This window comes from Heterocephalus glaber, unplaced genomic scaffold, assembly GCF_053883595.1.
Source record: "Heterocephalus glaber isolate CG9 unplaced genomic scaffold, H.glaber_assembly_v1.0 deba00000281, whole genome shotgun sequence".
NCBI lineage: Eukaryota > Metazoa > Chordata > Mammalia > Rodentia > Bathyergidae > Heterocephalus > Heterocephalus glaber.
Genome location: NW_028258139.1, coordinates 3,856,033 through 3,875,032, shown reverse-complemented (window position 1 = coordinate 3,875,032; position 19,000 = coordinate 3,856,033). Strand labels below are relative to the sequence as shown.

Sequence of the window (19,000 nt, the reverse complement as noted above, 5' to 3'; positions counted from 1 at the left end):
ATAATCTGTTTTGTGTGATAATAACATGATACCTGAAAGTGGGCAATTTATGAAGAAAATGAAACGATTTCTTACAGTCTTTGAGTCATGGAAATCTAACATTAAGGGGACCACATCTGTTGAAGACAATCATGTTGCATTACCTCAGGCAGAAGATGAAAGGTCAACAGACTGCGTACATATTTTGTTTGTTTGTTTGGTACCAGGGATCGAACTTGGGACCTTGCACTTGCAAGGCAGGTGGCAGAACCACTAAGCTAAATTCCCAGCCCTACGTGTATTTGACAGAGAGTTGAGAGGAAAGAGACAAATTCATCTCTTTTCTTTTAAATAAAAATATAACTCCTGTAATAATTAGCCCATTATCATAATAACAGCATTAATCTATTCATGAAGGCAGAGCATCTTAAATGTCCTACCTCTCAGTACTGTGGAATTGGAAATTAAATGTTCAACACATAACTTTGGCATACACATGGAAACTAAAACAGAACCTTGTACCATTATGCAATACTTACTTTTATTTTTTATAACTTGTTTTATTCTTAAATCAGTTTTATCTGAAATTAATATAGCTACTCCTGTCTTCTTTTGACTTATAGTAGCTGGATACATCTTTCCTCATCTTCTTTATTTTAGCACATTTGTGTTTTATATTTGAAGTGTGTTTCTTCTGGAAAACTGTTGTAGAATAGATATTGAATATCTCCCAAAGGCTCATAAGTTAAAGGCTTGGTCCTCGGGGTGACAGTACTGGCAGGCTGTGAAACAATTTGGAGGTGGCCCTAAAGGAAGAAAGTTAGGTCATTGGGTGTGTACCCCCAGAGAGAATTATGGGCCTTCAGCCCCTTTCTCTGTTTCTTTTTGCTCCCTGGCTGATGATGTGAGTAATCTTGCTCTATTGCATGTTCCCTCCATGATCTACTGCCTTGCCACAGGCCTAAAACAATGGGGCCAGTCAGTCATGGACTGGAAGCTCCAAAGCTATGGATCAAAATAATTCTTTTCTCTTTATCAATTATTTTTTTCAGGTGTTTTGTTATAATGATAGAAAGTTGACTATACAACAACATGTAATCGGGTCTTTTTTAATCCTTTTGCTATGTTTTAATTAGTGGATTTGCATTTAAAATGACTACTGATATGGTTGGATTAATATCAACTATATTTAAATTGTTTGCTATTCATCATACTTTTATCTTTATCTTCTTTTCTACTATATGATTTTAATCAAACATTTCACACGAATCAATTTCTTCTTTTCTTGAAACATATAAATTAAGCTTCTTTAAAAAATACTTTTAGTGTTTGACTTGGATCTTAGAATATACCTGTATGACTAATCTTAGTCTATTTTCAGGTAACACCATACCACCTCACAGGTAGAGCCTTATGGCAGGGAATTTCCAATTCCACTCCTCATCCCTTGTAACAATGCTAACTTTTCTGTGTGCTACCAAATTCATACTTGCTATTATTATTTTTGAAAAAACATCTCTTTGTTATATAAAATAATAATAAAAGTTTACATTTTAATTTCATCAATTCCTTTCCTAATGTTCTTTTTCTTTATGCAAATCTGGGTTTTTGACATACATTCCCTTCTGTATGAAGGGCTTTTTAAATATTTTTTGCAAGGCAGATCTACAGGTGGCAAATTCCTTCAAATTTTCATTTGACTGAGCAAATTTCATTATTTCACCATTTTTAAAGGATAATTCTTCTGAATATGAAATTCTGGATTGATGGGGGGGGTTCTTTTCCAATTTTCAAATACGTCATTCTATGCTCTTCTTGCTTGAATGTTGTACAAATTAGCTCTCCTATTGCTGGGACAAAATATCTGGCACCTGCAACTTAAATAAAGATTTTATTTTGGCTCACAGTTTGAAAGGTTTCAGTCCATGGTCAACTGACTTCAAGGTAGAAACATCATGATGGAAGGACATGGTGAAGCAAAGCTGCTCACTTTGTGGCAGCCAGGAAGAACGCAGGGGGAGAGTATGAGCCAGAGACGTACCCTCCAAAGGCACCCCTGCAGTGAACCACCATCTGCAACTGAGCCCCACCTCCTCACAGCTCCCTATCCATCCAATAACCCTTTCAGGAGCAGCTTAATCCAGACAAGTTGACAATTAAGATTAACTAGCACACACTGTTTCTGAAGAGAACTCTAGAACTTTTGGGTTCTTCTTTAGAGAAAATATTTATCAACCTGACTTTGAAGATATTTTTCTTTATCTTTTGCTTTCTGCAGTTTTATTATGATGTGTCTAGGTATGTATTTGTTGCTATTTTTCCTGCTTGGTGGTCTCTCTACTTTCTGCATCTGACTCTTGTTCATGTTATTTATTGGAAATTTTTCAGCTTTCATAACTTCAAAAGTTTATTCTGCCTTTTCTCATTTTTTGATATTTCCATTACATGCATGTTATACCATTTTTATTAAATCATATTTCTTGGGCATTCTGTTTCACTTTTTTCCCCTCTTTGGTCTTTGCATTTAAATTCAGGATGGTTCTACTGCCATATCATGAAAATCTTTGATTCTGTCCTCAGCCATATCTAGTTACTGCTGAGCCACCCCATCAAAGATTCTTCATTTATGTTACAAAGTTTTGGATTTCTAGCTTTATTTTTAAAGATACTAGAAGTCAAATTCAGGTCTCTGCACATGTTAAATAGTGCTCTACCCTCAGCTGTGGCATTTACATTCAATTCTTTGTGTTTCAATCGGCTTCATCATCCACCTGTGTTTTCATGTTGTTCACTTGTTTCATTAAATCTCTTTGCATACTATAGTTATTTGAAATCCTTGAGTGAAAATTCCAAAGTCTCTGTCTAATCTGAGACTAGTTTGATGCTAGCTTTATCTCTCAAACTGTTTTTTCTTGCTTCTTAACATGCCTTATAATGTTTTTTATTGAAAGCCAGACATAGCATATCATATTATCATATAACAGGAACTGTTATATGAAATATATGTACTGTTTCAGTACCAATGGATGACAAGTCATAATTTCTGCACCTTATTTTCATGTGGTTCAGCAAAAATGTGCTATGCAAAAAATAGAAAAGTCTTGTTATTGCCTCTTCATTCTCTTTATCTCTGAATTCTTTGCAATAATGGTTTCACAAACATTAAAACCCACTGATCCTAAGCTTATTTTTAATTCTTAGCTCTAGGTAAAGCCATCTCTTTTCTCTTTCCCCAATACTCATTTATGTTTGTCTACTAACAATTGTTTGTGTCAGATAACACAATGAAAGTGACAATCTCATATTAAAATGTATTAAATATTCCAGAAATATTTTCAGTTGAGATTAAAATGTTGACTTCCAAGCTCAAATTTACTTCAGTTTTACAACAGTCAATGCCATGAACCCAAATTATCATTTTTAATTCAACATTCATTCATTATGGACCTGGAATTTCAGCTTATTGCCAGAGAATAGCTCCAAGAATATATAAGTTAAGGAACATTTTCACAGAATTCAAATAAAAATTTTAAATTTTATATATATATATAATTTATCATTTACTGAATATATAGTCAGTAAATGATAAATTTTATGTGGATGTGATTTACTAGTTATATGCGAAACTCTGTACACTACTAATGATGTCATATCCAGAGATATTATTTCCAATTGTAGTAATAAAACATGCTAAAACAAAGTTTAAACTTTATAGCATGATTTATACATAATCTATAAGATTGCTTAATATGAAGGGGTTGAAGGGCACACAGGTAATGGGGAAAAAATAAGAACCAAGATACATCAAGTACAGGTACAAGCACCCAATGATAAATGTAAATGTATTGTATACCTAAAATGTACCAATAAAAGAATTTAAGCAAAAAAAACCCCACCATATTTTAGAATCTTATCTTCACATTATAATTTAAACTTTGCTTAAATTTTCAAAGTTGACAACTACAAGAGTTTTGGGTTCAAAATTATGACACAGGAATATAAGTCTGAACTGACTTACAGAACTCTAAGAAAGTTATAAAGATACATTTATTTTGTAGTTAGATCAAATCATAGGCCTATTGTGAAAATTCAGTGAAAGACTTGTAAAACTATTCTGAGACACTATACAAATTAAGATATTGCACATTAATATCACTACAGTGTTGGGCAAAGAGATGACCAAGAAATGTGTTAAATAAGTGAGTGAGCATATACATTAGTAAATGAGTAGTAAATAAGTGTATACCAAGAAAAACTGCAGTTTTATTTCTATTATATACGTATTCCACCCCAAAAAATTTGAAAGCAAATATTCAGAGGCTTGCACATCAATGTTCAAAGTAGCACTATTCATCAAGCCAAAATGTGAAAATAATCTGAATATCCACACATGGATGAATAGTTAAACAAGACGTACACATAAATACAATGTAATACTAATCAGCCTTAAAAAGGAATGATAGGTACTACAACATAGGTGAATCTTGAAAACATTATGCCAAATGAAATAAACCAGGTATAAGTGGACAAATATTGACTGATTCCACTTACACGAGGTAGGTAGAGTAGAAAAATTCCCTGAGACAGAACACAAACCAGAATACTAGGGACTGGGGGAAGGAAAGCATGAGGAGCTAGTGCTGAATGCACACAGTTTCCATTTGAGATAATGAAAACGTCCTGGAAATAGATACCAGCGAGTGTTGCACAACACTGTAAGTGTACCTAATGGCACTGAATAGTACACCTAAATGGTTAGAATGCTACTTTTCATGTTACATATATTTTACTCTATTAAAAGATAAATTGTATCATGTATTGTTGTGTTTATCCGGGTTTTTTGTTTTAAAATATACTGAAAAAGACTATTGATATTTATCAACTTTTTCTTTCATCAGGAACAACAGAGGGAGAATGAACTTGCATCTTTTTCCAGGACTGAAAGGAAAAATGTGTCAACCCAGAATCCTACATATGAGGTGTGATCAAAATATAGGTGAATGTTTAAAATTTAAAAATATATTATAGTAAGAGACACATTGCCATTTATCTCCCTCTAAAAATGCCTCCTGGTTTTCAATGCACTTATCCCTTTGTTCCTGCCACTTTCGGAAGTAGTTCTTTTTTTTTCACTAAGAGGAAATATTTTATTTAAAATATTATTTGTGGATTTCTTTAAGGTGTCAATAGATTACAAACCTAAAAGAAATGACACTGATTCATAATTATAGGGAAATTTATAAACTTTTTGTGGCTATCACATGATTAAAAATAAAAAGAGAATTTGACTATTTTAATTTAGCAGAGTTAATTTGAGGAAGGAAAAAAAGTACCATTTGCTTATGTTGCAGCTCTCAGAATCAGAATAGTAGTTCTAGAAGTCCTTTTTCATGAATGTCTTTATGAGATGTGACCAAAAATACAGTAAATACTGTTGCTGAGCATCATCCAATGAAAAACCAGACTTGGAAAAATACTATGATGTGGTTTTTTCTACCTTATTCATCAGATTTGGCAGTATGAGATTTCTGACTCTTCCTCATAGTCAAAATGGCCATGATAGGTAAACATTTTGAAACAATTCAGGACACTGAGGCAGACACAACAGCATAACTAAAGCTATTCAGGAAAGAAAACTGCCAGAACTTCTTCAGAAAGTGGCAAGAATGATGAGATAAAATGTGTTCAAAATGAAGGGGTGTGTTTTGAGGAAGAGTAATGGCAATGTATCTTTTAGAGTAATATTTTTTAAATTTAAACATCTATGGTTATTTGTTGATCTCACCTCATATGCTGAAATATTCTTTCAAAATGATGGGTAAATCAAAACATTCTCGGATGAAAGAAAAGCAAGTGAGCTTGTTAACTATAGACCTATTTTAAAGAAAATGTCTAAAAAGAAAGAAAATGATAAAGAAGGAAACATAAAACATTAAGGAGAAGAAATTGTGCAAAGAGTAAAATTTATGGCTGAATACTTTTTATCTTTCTTCTTCTGCATCCTAAATTGTGGTTAATGGTTGAAGAAAAAAATAGCATTTTCTGAGGTAGTTTTAATATATAGAGAGCAAACATTTAAGATGATTATTTTATAAGTAGAGGAGGACAAAGGGACTTTAGAGAAAGAAAGCATTCTATACTTAAACAAGTAAAATGAGTACATGAGTAGAATGTGATAATTTATACGTTTCCGAAACCCAGAGAAACCACTACAAAAACTTCAAAAAGACAAAACTCAAGAACAAAAAGAAATGTTCAGATAACCAACAGAAAGGTAGAAAAAAAGGAAACACAAAATGGAAAAACAGAATAAAAACCGATAAACAGAAAACAAAAATTAAATGTCAGACTTCAGCCTTAACATATGAACAACATGAAATAGAAATGGTCCTACCAAATCAATTAAAAGTCAGAGATTGGGAGAATGGGTTTTAAAATGTTAATTGGCAATCTGTTTTATGTAAGAAACAGATTCAAAAAAAATGGCAAGTCAAAGATACAAATATGAGAAAAGTTGTGTCATACAAACATCAATGGAAAAGAAAGCAACTACAGGTAAAGTAGGTCTCAGAGAAAAGACAATTACCAGAGAAAACAAAGATCATTACATAGTGATAATGAGGTCCGTACAACAGGAAGAGCACTGCATAATGATAAATGTGTGCACTAACAACAGGGCTACAAACATGTGACAAAAAAAGTGATAGAACTCACAAAAGAAATAAATCCACAACAATAACAGACATTTCAACAACCCTTTCTCAAAAACTGATAGAACCTTTAACAAAAAAAATCATCCAAAATTCAGAACTCAATAACATCATGAAACAATAGAATACAATTGAAATTATAGTACATTCCACCAAACCAAATCGGAATCCATATCTTTTTCTGGGTTTCCACAGAACACATATCAAGATAGAGAAAACAATCACAGACTGGATTAAAATATTTTAAAACCATGTATTTTACCAGGGATTCATCTCTAATATATATAATCTCTAAAAATTAACAATACCACAAAGAAGTCACGAATAACATAATTTTAAAAGTTGACTGAATGGAGATGGAGTGAGTGAGTAATTTAACCGAAATCATCTCCTCTGTAAATTTATCTAAGTCCAAACTCTGTTCTCTAGAAACATTAAGGTCAATCAATTCCTTTCATTTGAACATATAAATCTAATGTACCATAGCTAACCATTATACAGATTAAAATAGTTAATTTCAATAATCATTTACTTAAAACTTCTAAGTACTAGAAGACAAAAGTAGTTAATAAGATCCCTGTTATCAAGTAGTTTATTGTTTTGTATAACAGGATATAATGGCTACATGACAAACACAAATACTTAAACTGAAATCAGGGGGAGAGAGAGAGGGAGGGAGAGAGAAATAATGCTTTAAATGTGACCAACACACTTCTGGTCTGGGAACTCTGGAAAGGTTTCATGGAGGACGTGAATAGTTGGCTGTTCATGAAATAGATTTACAACAGAAGGCAAACTCCAAAGGCATCCTTTGCATAATCAGCTAATATACAAAGCAAAGCTGAGTCCATTCCTCCCTCCCTCTTCCAAAATCTGCAAAGGATTCTCTCACTAGGGATCTTACCATGGTGAGTGGGCAAGAGGCAGATGTGCTTGACTAGAACATGGTCTTATGCAGCCTGAAATCAAAGAAAAAACAAGGAGGAAAAAGCTAGGAAAACCTCTGGAGACAAAGATTTCCTATGGCCTTGGATCCTTCTGGTTGGGGCAGCATGCTGACCAGCATCTATAAAGGTGAGCTTATGTGATTGATTGCACAGCGTCATAGATTCATATTCAGTGAGAAAAAAATAAAAATTATTTTGTGGGGAACTCATGAAAGCATAAAATTAGGCGTCAAAGAGTTTGAGTTAAACTGAAAGACCCATTGGACATATTTCTTCCTCTTCAATTTTTTGGAACATTTGTGAAGGATTGGGATTAGTTTCTTTAAATATTTGGTAGAGTTCATCTTTTGGTATGAATTCATCAAGTCCTGGATTTCTTTTTCATAGGAGCTGTTAAATTACTGATTCATTCTCCCTACTTGTTATTAGTCTATTCAGAATTTCTGTTTCTTCCGGATTCAGTATATGTAGTTTGCATATTTTTAAAAAATTCATCCATTTCAATAATTCTACCCAATTTTTTCACACACAGTTACTCATAGTAGTCTCTTATAACCCTTTATATTTTGTGATATAAGTTCTAATGTCTCCTCTTTCCTCCTTAGACTTCCTAAACCTCATTCTAGACATTATTGACTCTAAATGCATGATAACATACTATTAAAATATTAAGGTAGAACATTAACATTCACTGTATCAGTCCCTAGATTCCATGACAATAAGAGGTATAGGTATTTTGCTCATCATAATATAAACAGGACCTTGTACAGTACCTGGCATGGTAGGTATTTGCTACATGATTGTTGGATGAAAGGATGGATGGATGGATGGGTGGATGGATGGATGGACAGATGTCAAATGTATTATGGAGCTTCATGGATGGATGGATGAAAACTGAAATTTCCTAGCCAAAATCTACTGACCAAGTGATTATGTGTCAGCACTACAAAGTAATGCTGAAGTTGTATTCTACATAATTTCCATACAAGGAAGAGTTCCAAACATAAAGAGAAAAAACAGCTGTTGTGTAAGGGGCAGAATTATTAGTCCAAAGATCTCTTCCCAGAGGGTATCACCTTAGTTACTCAGCTGGGTTAAGAAAATAAATTTGGTCATAACATCTAAATATCTTTTACTCTTTGGAAAGAATAGTGATCCACACTAGCCAAAATCATAAAAAAAGATCTAGCTGATAAATGAATTCATTAACAAGAAATTTTACTTCCCTAAAGACTATACTACTCTTCTTTGGTAGTTAGCACATTCCTTTCCTGACTGCAAGTCTGTGTGGTTCAGATGACAATTAATTCAGAGCTAAGTGACCTTCCCACTCAGTAATTCAGGGAACCCTCTCTCTAGACAGGCCCGGAGACATGTGTCACTGCCCTCCACCCCCACAACAGACTTCTTGATGCCTATCTATCCCATATTTCCTCTTTGGAAGGCCTTCATATTTCCACATTTGCATCCTTAGAAAAGTTAATTCACTTATCTTTTTCATCTGTAAAACCACACAAATTTGTTACACAGTTTAGAGATAATGTACATTTCCAATACACGTGGTAGATGATAATAAGTGATAGATTTGTGATATAATGAGTTTCAGAGGCAAGGACCATAAATAATTCATAGGAAGACACAATATGCCAGCCTAATGCAGTAACCATGGGAGTATCTGAAGGTAGCAATTCAATGGGGTATCAAAAGCCCCATGTCAGGAATTTTACAACAAAGAAGACTGAAGATATAACAAAAGCTAAATTTCATTGTCGTGTGAGAGGGATTTTTATGTCGTCCCAAAAGCAATGAGGACCCAGCCACTGAAGAACTCTTAAAATACAGGGCATGTTTGAGTCTTTGTTTTACAAAAATAACTGGTTACCCTTCCTTGATTTAGAAGAGGAAAGATGAGTAACAGTAAAGGTAACCCATAGTGAGGATTAAAGGTAAGGCATCAAAGTAAAGACAGACAGGATAGGAAGATATGAGGGATATTTATGTGGAAGCTTATAGGACTTAACAGCTAACCAGATACAGTGGGTGGAAAGGAGGATGCCAATATGATGCACAGAAATTTAATTGAGATGACTACATGAGTCTGTCATCATTTCCCAAAATAAAACCACATTTGAGGGGAAAATAAGGAGGGGGATTGAAAGAAGAAAGATAAGGAGTTACATTTGTTATGTTGAGTTTGAAGCTCCAGTGGGGATTGTCAGTAGAAATACTGAGTATGCAAATGGGTGTGTGGAGATTGGAAACATAAAAGTAATTCAGGGTGGAAGCAGAGTTGAGAGCCAGTGGCATCTAGATAACAACTGATACCATGGAAGGAGATACGTCCAATCACAGAGAACCAAAGCACAAGAGAGAACTCCAGATGAGGGAATCTGAGGCAGCCAATCAGGAAAAGGCAAACCAGGAGCAAAAAAGATCAAGACAGTGAGTAGCCAAGAGAAGAGACCACAGTGTGTGAAGGAATGCTTTCGATGTGTTTAACAACATAAGTGACCTTTCTCGAAGAACTCTTAGTAGAGTGGTAGGAATGGAGACTGATTTTGGAGTGATTAGCAAAATAAAGTGCAAATATATAGTGTCAGAGAGCCTGATATGTGAACCCTTCATCCCTATCTTTTAGCCTTTGTCAAATTCATCAGCCCTACCTCTCATCCTATTCCATTCAGGCCCTACAATCCAGTCATTAAAAAATACATGTCATTTCCCAAACGTACCCGGTCATTTCTCAACTTTTCTCACATACCCTTCTTTCAAAAGTAAGCAAAACTGTTGCTGCTTCCATCAAGTCTACCTGCCCCCACCCTTGTGTCTTAGTCACTTTCCTAGTCATTGAGACATAATTTCCAACACTCACAACTTAAAGGACAGGTTCACTTTGACTCATATTCACAGTTCATAGTTGGCTCTCTGTGAGGCAGGAAGGCACAGTGAAAAGTTCTAGCAGAGGAAAGCTGCTCACCTCCTAGGGGTCAGGAAGCACAGAGTGAAGAGAGGACCCAGGGAGGGAGACACACCCTTCTAGGCCACACCCCCAGGGGTCCCCGTTTCCTAACAGCACATTGATCTGTAAACTCTTTGGTGAACTAAATGAGTATAGTGACCCCATGATTAACTCACCTCCAAAAAGCCCAACTCTGCATGTATGAGGCTTTCGGGTGACATCTAAACATAAACCATAACAATTTGTGCCTCCCAGAACAGACATGGCTTCTTCTCCCTTTGACTCCTACTATACCCATTGCAAAAGTCCATCCTGATGACTGTAATGGCAGCCAGGACCTCAACTCTTGGAAACCCCCAGTCTTTATATGAATCTGGTAGATTGCAGAAATAGTCACAAATTTCCCCTAACCCCAATTCACATCATTTTGCAAGATGATTTTATTGCTTCACTTACCCAAATGTTCCTCCAATTCTTGAATCACATTTTGAACATTTAGTTGGATTAGCCAAATAAGACATTAAAAAACATGGCAAAAGCAAGACTTGAAAAGCACTCATCCGTGGATACTTTAGAGGCCAGATCACTTTGTTAATAAGCTTAATATGGCTAGAGAAACGGAGGCCACATGGAAGAGGAAGCTCTCTCAATACTGAGAAATTACCGTGTGCGTGAGAGAAACCATTCTAAACCAGAAGGTCTGATACACCAGAACTGAGCCACCCTAATTATGAATCAATTATGAAAAATAATAACTGCGCTGTTTTAAGCCACTAAGTTCTGCAGTGGAATTTAGTTAGTAGCAAAAACTAAAAGATATGAACAAGAAACACCATGGAAATTTTGTCAAATTGTCCTTCAAACTCAAGGAGTACCCTGTGTTCTTCGAGGTTACATTATTAACGCTCAGATTCTTTAGTGGAATTTACCCTATACTTCAAAAAATGAATATCTTTTTATCTATAGGTTGGGAAAGAATGAGGTAGATTTCAAATAAATTCAGAGACTGGGGAAAAATGGAAAAGGTCAACACTGAGTATATAACTGCAAGTGACACATTGAACCAGTGATTTAATAAGGGAGTAGCATTCATAACCTGCAGAGTTCCTGAGGACAAAATGCCTAGGGCTGCTCTAGACGTCAGAAGAAGCTATAACTCAAAGAACTAATCAAATTTAGGAAATGGGAGCCATTGCCAGAAATGGAGTCACAGATTTCAGTGTAAATTAAATCTCCTTTTTAACACTAGCAAACAATGCCCAATTTATGTCAAACATTCACAGATATGCCACAGTTTTTACCTCATGGATAATTTTTTGAAAAACTTAATAATCAATAATTTTAATAAGATTATCACCCCTTGGATGCCAAGATGCTTCTGAATTTAAAAAAAAATATTATTTTGGAGATCATCATTAGATTCACTCAAATTTGTTTAAAAGGAATAAATACCAAGAATGCTATTCTTCATAGTTGGTGGTCTGCTAAACCAAAGGAAAGGAATATTTCACTCTCAATTCTCCAGTGGGTCTTCACTCTGAAATTCAGCTAACCTTAAATGAACCACAGCTCCCAAGGATATTCTCAAATAATTGCATTTTTTTCTTGAGAATCAGAAAGCAAAATTTGTCCTAAGACACTTCTATTTGTTTATGCCCAAGGAGATGAATGATATTTTTTGAGCCAAAACATGTTAGAATTTCACAAGAGTTTAGAAGTGCTTTTGTCTTAGAGAGTAAAATATATTGGCCTTTGTGTTTGAGAAGGTAAAAGTGAAACGCTATGGAATACTTAGTCTAATGAAAATTAACCACCTGAGTATGAAAGCTTTTTTAACTACTTTACGTATCATAAACATTTAAAAGCCTTGGGAGGAGGCACACTATAAACAATTGATAAATACACGTGCTGCTCATGAACAGAGGCATACAGTAGTTAAAAATAATTAACTCAAGCTGGGGATGGTGGTGTACACCTGTAAGTCTAGCCCTCTTGAAAGTTGAGGCAGGAAACTTACAAGTTGAACCCCAGCCTGGGCAAGTTAATGACTTCGTGAAACCCTGTATCAGAATAAAAAATTTAAAAGGGTTGGGGATATAGCTCAGTATGAAGACCCTAGGTTCAGTTCTCTACTACCAAAAAAAATTAACTCAGCATAACTAAGATTATTAATTGAATTCCAAGCATTTATTGAGCATCTTATGTTCATGTATTTGTTCAACAAATATTTTGTGAGCAGTTACTACATTCCAGGTGCTGGTTCTAGATGCTGGAATAATGTAAACAAGAACATAGCCACCTGTCTTCACAAAATCCAGTGGAGAAATCCAAAAATAAGCAAGATAATAAATCTGTGAGAAAAGTGAGCTTTTATGATATATGTAAAAACTGAGATACACAAAACACCACGATAAATGAAAACATGCTCACTGACTTTAAGTGGTCCCTACAGGACATGACATGAAAGCTAAGATTCAAGATATACAGGAAAAATAAACAATATAAAACAATTAGTGACATGTGTGCAGGCTGACAAGGTAGAGGGTAAGCACTGATTATATCTGAAGAAATAAAAGAATAATGGATCAAAGATAAAATGCAACAGAAAAGCAGAGATGGATAATGTGCAGGAATCATGCAACTGAACAGCCATGCAGCCTGTAATTCTCTGTGTCTATTCACTTCCCTGGTACAGAGGCTGTGGCCCTTGGCAGTGTCACTGGAAATGTGGAAAGAGCCACTGTAGTGGCCACAGGGACATGGTCACCACCTCTTGCTTCATGTAGCACTTACAGATGATCCTTGCCTTTTCCTCAGTCATGTCACCTTTAGAAGCCTAGACCCTTTTATCTTTCACTTAATAAACAGTGTTTTAATTGGCCAGAGCTTTGAAGAGAAGTTTTGCAAAATGCTTTTCTTGCTATCACCCAGAATATATAGTACAGTTTTACTTGTAATTGACTCAAGCTTCAGCAACATTGAACTTTCAACTTATCCAAAATTAATATAGTACAAATAACAATTTACTTGATTTCCTCATTGAATGTTAGCACTTGGAATTAGTTTCCTTCTGTGCCACTATGCACAAAATCAGGAAAGGTTTTTATTTTGTTTATTAACTTGCATGTTTCACTGTAATGGAGTTACTGTAGAGACGCTAGCAAGTAGAGAATCACAGGGCATAATTGAGAGAAAACAGGGAGAAGGTCAAGCTCCTCACCAACACAGGGCAGATTTTTCACACCACTGGCCTAAAAGGTTAAAAGGTGCTTAATCATGTGCACATCAGGGAAATCAAGAATGGCCCGCACCTGCATAACATGTTAGATCCTTATAAATGATTGGGGCAGCAAAGAGAATGGACCAAGGTGCTCAGACTGATGATGGAGAGTCGTGGGCACTTTGTGTGTTAGGCTTGGACCTCACAGGTAAACACAAGAGGATCCGGGGCCTTGGAGCTGGGATGTACTAGGAATTCCAGTGCTTCAGGAAGATGTTACCGATATGTAAATTAGATCAGAGTTGAGAAAGTGTCTTCTCTTTGGACAAATTTTAACTCTTTAAACACAGTGCTTAGTGAATCTACAGACAGATATGTTAGTTGCATCTTTTACTTGTTTTTTTGGCAATGCTGGAGATGGAGCCCAGGGATGCTAGGTAAATGCCCTACCCCTGAGCTACATCCTCAACACCCCCTAACATTCTTTACAAAGAAGGCTGCAGCACTCCTAGTTGAAACTAATATCCTTGAAATTTCTTTCTGCTGCCTCCCACCTAATCCTGTCTAGTGCCAATCATCCAACATTCAATGTAACAACATACACTGGTTTCTGGGTCAAAACAACCAGTAATTTAAAATGCTTTTTTATTCCATTCACCAATAATACACCAAAAACATGACAAATGTCAATGCCCATATTTGCTAGCTAATTTTTCCAAAATTTGGTTTGCACCCAAGTCATTGAAATTCCCAATTATCATGTGTCCATTGGCTTTGGAAGGTTTTGTATGACTGGATTGTTGATGTAAAGCTACTTTGAGATTTATAGGATTTTTTACAATTATTGATTAACTAGATTTTAATGTAAAATACTGGGTGAAGTCTGTTTTGTTTTATTTTCTCTAATTCAAAATTCTTGTGGGAGTGGCGGTAGTAGAGAAATGTGCATAAATATTCAAATATCAGATGCACGATCTATCAAAAGTAAAAATTTGCTGTTCTTACTATTGTCCATATATGAGTTCTGTGCAGAGTTTGAATGGTTCTCAAAAAGGTGAAGAGTTACTTTGCTAAAAAAAGAAAAAAGCTAGGCCAGGGATTCAGCTCAGTGGTTCCGCCACCTGCCTCACAAACATAAGGATCCAAGTTCAATCCCCAGTACCAAAAAAAAGCCCCCCCCCCCAAATCATCCACACCATAAGCCTTCATTGGCTTACCTTACAACTTACAGATAGAGCAAATTTTCAAGTCCTTCAAAAGCAGTCCTGGAAATCTTCCTGATTTGATTGTTGTTCAGGAGACTAAAACAAACAAATAATTCTGGAATAAGAAACAGATTCTCCAAACATTATAACAATCCTGCTAAATATAATGCTTTAGACAATTAAAAATATTTACAGATATGCTCATTAAATTTAGAAATGTATAATTTTCTATTTTTAAAGGCTATATTAAAACATCAGTTTGTCACAAAAGACTCTTCAAATATAATTTATATTTATTAAATTACCCCCAAAGTATCACTAAAAGAGCATTAAAAACCTAAGGGCAAATTTTTGTTTTCCTGAAACCTGTCATCTAAAAGGAAAATTATCAACAGTCATAGTTAACAAAGGGATGAATTCCCAAACAAACAGATGGAGAATTTATGACGGTTAGGCATAAGCATCTTCCTTGGAAAAATAAGTATCGCAGCTATTGGCACAATGGACTCTCATTGTGTATTTGTTTAGCTGTCAAACTCAGAGTCAATTACACCATAGGATATGAAGCTTTTATTATATAGTAGTATCAAATGGTCCAAAAATGACTTCAAAAATATCCAAGGGGAAAAATAACAGGTGACAGAAATAAATTAGATTTGAACAGTAAAACAAGTTTCAGAATATCACCTTTGTGGACTCTGTGAGATTTGGAAAGAAAACTCTGGCAAATGAAAATTATAAATTTGTTTCCTGGTAAATACATGTGAAAGTTCTTTCAAGTCTAAATTATTACAGCATGTTGAAATGCATGGGCAAAGTCTGCTAAGTGGCTTGGCACACGTGTCCCTGCATACTCTCTACTATCTAAAACCTTCAAACTGTCTAAATAGATACTGCCAGAGTCAAATGCTAGAGGACTTGCTTTTACTGCATTATAATAGATTTGTTTTGCACATTTTCTCTGTTGTATGACTGACTAGGAATCAGTATTTTTGGACAGTGGAGTAGGTGATTTAGTCATTTTACATACACAATTTCATAGAAAGCCTAGAAATTCCCAATCTCATCTGTTCCTAACTTGCTCATCACAACCCCAACTTCCCCAAACAGCATCTGTAGCCACTATCTGACACCCCAGCAATGTCACCAAAGCCAGTCCTCACCATAAGAGAGTACTTAGTGCCATCACAAAAGCATCGATCTACAGCATGCTTTAGAGCTGACACCATGCGGACATTATGTGAATTATCATGAATACTTCTTAGCTTTAGTCAACAATCCAATAAACTTTATAGTTCACCATGTGTTTCAGAAATTTTTAAGCCAGCCAAAAGCAACATAATTAGCTAATGCATAGTTAATAACAGACACACATATTGGCCTGAGAGAATGTGTCTTCTAGTTACTTTCTATGTACACTGTCTCATTCTACTGTTCAAAGCCAATTAATATACTTCTTTTAGGTCCTAAAATTACCACCACCCAATACTGTTAGTTGAAGAATGTTTATTCTGTCCTCATATTCCAATACAAGTAGAATAGAGCCTATACACTGAATGTGTATATATGTAATTTGTGTATGTGTGTATATGTATATATGTAATTTTCACTTTTGCTGGGATGTGTGTGGGGGGTGTGTGTGTGTGGTAGTGATATGTGTATGCAATCTGAATCTCAACCATAGACCACAGGAAACAATTTGAGTGAATGTTTTCATAATTCTCCCAAAGATATGTAGGCAGACAAAGGTTGATTTTTTTTTATATACAAAAGATCCTTTGGGGAATTTCTGCTTAATTCTATTTCAAAACCACAGCTGAGAAACAGAAAAGGTACTACATATCATAATCCTTCTTCTGTATATAAAATGTGCTTGAAGTCTATGTTTCCACATACTTTTATGTACTTATCTAAATTGTGGTAAAAATAAAATGTGTAATTTCCAAAAATTCACTGAAGTTGTCTTTATACTTTTAACACTGCAATTCACTATGAATAAGAAAAACCTAAAGTACAAGATCACAATGGCAAATAAATACATTAAAAAATGTTCAACATCATTGGTCATTCAAGAAATGCAAATTAAAATAATGCTGAGATTCCACCTCACTCCAGAAAGAAGGGCTGTTATCAAGTAATCAACCAATAGCAAATGCTGGCAGGGCTTTGGGGAAAAAGGAACTTTTCTCCACTGTTGGTGGGAGTGTAGACTGGTGCAACCACTACAAAAATCTGTGTGGACTTTTTTGCTTCCAGATCGGCGCCATCATGGGTCGCATGCATGCTCCCGGGAAGGGCCTGTCCCAGTCGGCTCTGCGTATTGGCGCAGTGTCCCCACCTGGCTGAAGCTGACGTCTGACGACCTGAAGGAACAGATTTACAAACTGGCCAAGAAGGGCCTCAGTCCCTCACAAATCGGTGTGATCTTGAGAGACTCTCAAGGCGTTGCACAAGTACATTTTGTGACGGGTAATAAAATTTTGAGAATCCTTAAATCTAAAGGACTTGCTCCTGATCTCCCTGAGGATCTCTACTGCTTAATTAAGAAAGCAATTGCCCTTCGAAAGCATCTTGAGAGGAACAGAAAGGATAAGGGTGCCAAGTTCCATCTGCTCCTGATTGAGAGCCGGATTCACCGATTGGCTCCATAGTGTAAGACCAAGAGTGTCCTCTCCCCCAGTTGGAAATATGAATCATCCACAGCCTTTGCCCTGGTGGCATAAATTTGTCTGTGTACTCAAGCAATAAAGTCATGATTTCACTAAAATAAATAAATAAATAAATGAATAAAATCAGTGTGGAGATTCCTCAAAAAACTAGGACTAGAGGTTCCATTTGATCCAACTATCCCCTCTCTTGATATCTTCAAAAAGAATTAAAAGCATCATACTACAATGATATATCTACACCCATGTTCACAGAATCACATTTTTTAATAGCTAAATCTTGGGAACAACCAAAATGCCCACCAATGGATAAAGAATATGTGGATTTGTTTATACAATGGAGTATTATTCAGCCATAAAAAGGAAATTTTAAAAATATTTCTAGCTAAATAGATGCACCTAGAGACCATTCTCTTAAGTGAAATATATCAGACAAACATGTAAATATCATCTCATTTCTCTGGTGTGAGAAACTGAAAGTGTAAATAAGGACCAAAATGTACACTAGATATTACGAAGTAGGAAGAAAATGTTCAAATGGGAAGGAGTACAAGCGAGGGAGAGGAGGGAGAGGAAGGAAGATACCTGAAAAAAAATGAGAATATGGAGATAAAATGGAAATAAAGCTCTTGTAAATAAGAAGAGGAAGAAGGGTAGAAGGGAGAGGAGGGGAATGGGAAAAAATATGAATAAAATTAAATCATAAACAGGTACAAATTCCATATGATGAATGTGATCACTATGAATATCTAAATTGCACCAGTAACGTTAATGATAAAAAATTAAAGAAAGAAAAGTTCAAAAAATAAGTTATCTGAACAAAATATTTAACTCACAGATTTTCTTTGAAATGTTTTTATTGTTGACCAAAAAAATCCATTAAAATGATTCACAGTTGAATGTACTTGACAACCACAGGCACATAATTCTTTTTCTTTTCCTTAAATTCTTTCATTGGTACATTTTAGGTATACAATACGTTTACATTTATCATTGGGTGCTTGTACCTGTACATGATGTATCTTGGTTTTTATTTTTTCCCCATTACATGTGTGACCTTCAGCCCTCCACCCTTCCCTATTTACATAGACTTCGTTTCCATTTTTTTTTCTTCTCTCATAATTTTTCCTTTCCCTCCCACCGCCCCCTACCTCTTTGGACCTTTTCCTATTACAAAGTATCAATTATTCATTTTTAATCCTTTTAATCCTTATTTACACTTTCAGTTTCTCACACTAGAGAAACTATTCAGCATTTACACATGTGTATCCTATTTATTTCATTTAAGAGAATGGCCTCAATAAGCATCCATTT

The 19,000-nt window shown here is 35.2% G+C and overlaps 1 protein-coding gene and 1 pseudogene across 1 annotated transcript in view; one reads left to right on the top strand and one right to left on the bottom strand.

The window, feature by feature from the left end:
* Pxdnl (peroxidasin like) overlaps positions 1 to 19,000 on the bottom strand; it is a 479,241-nt gene that overhangs the window by 210,313 nt on the left and 249,928 nt on the right. Inside the window, 1 exon segment of the mRNA XM_087185725.1 lies at positions 15,045 to 15,116. Within this exon segment, the coding sequence (XP_087041851.1) occupies positions 15,045 to 15,116 (72 nt within the window).
* On the top strand, positions 17,270 to 17,789 carry LOC101715847 (small ribosomal subunit protein uS15 pseudogene; annotated as a pseudogene).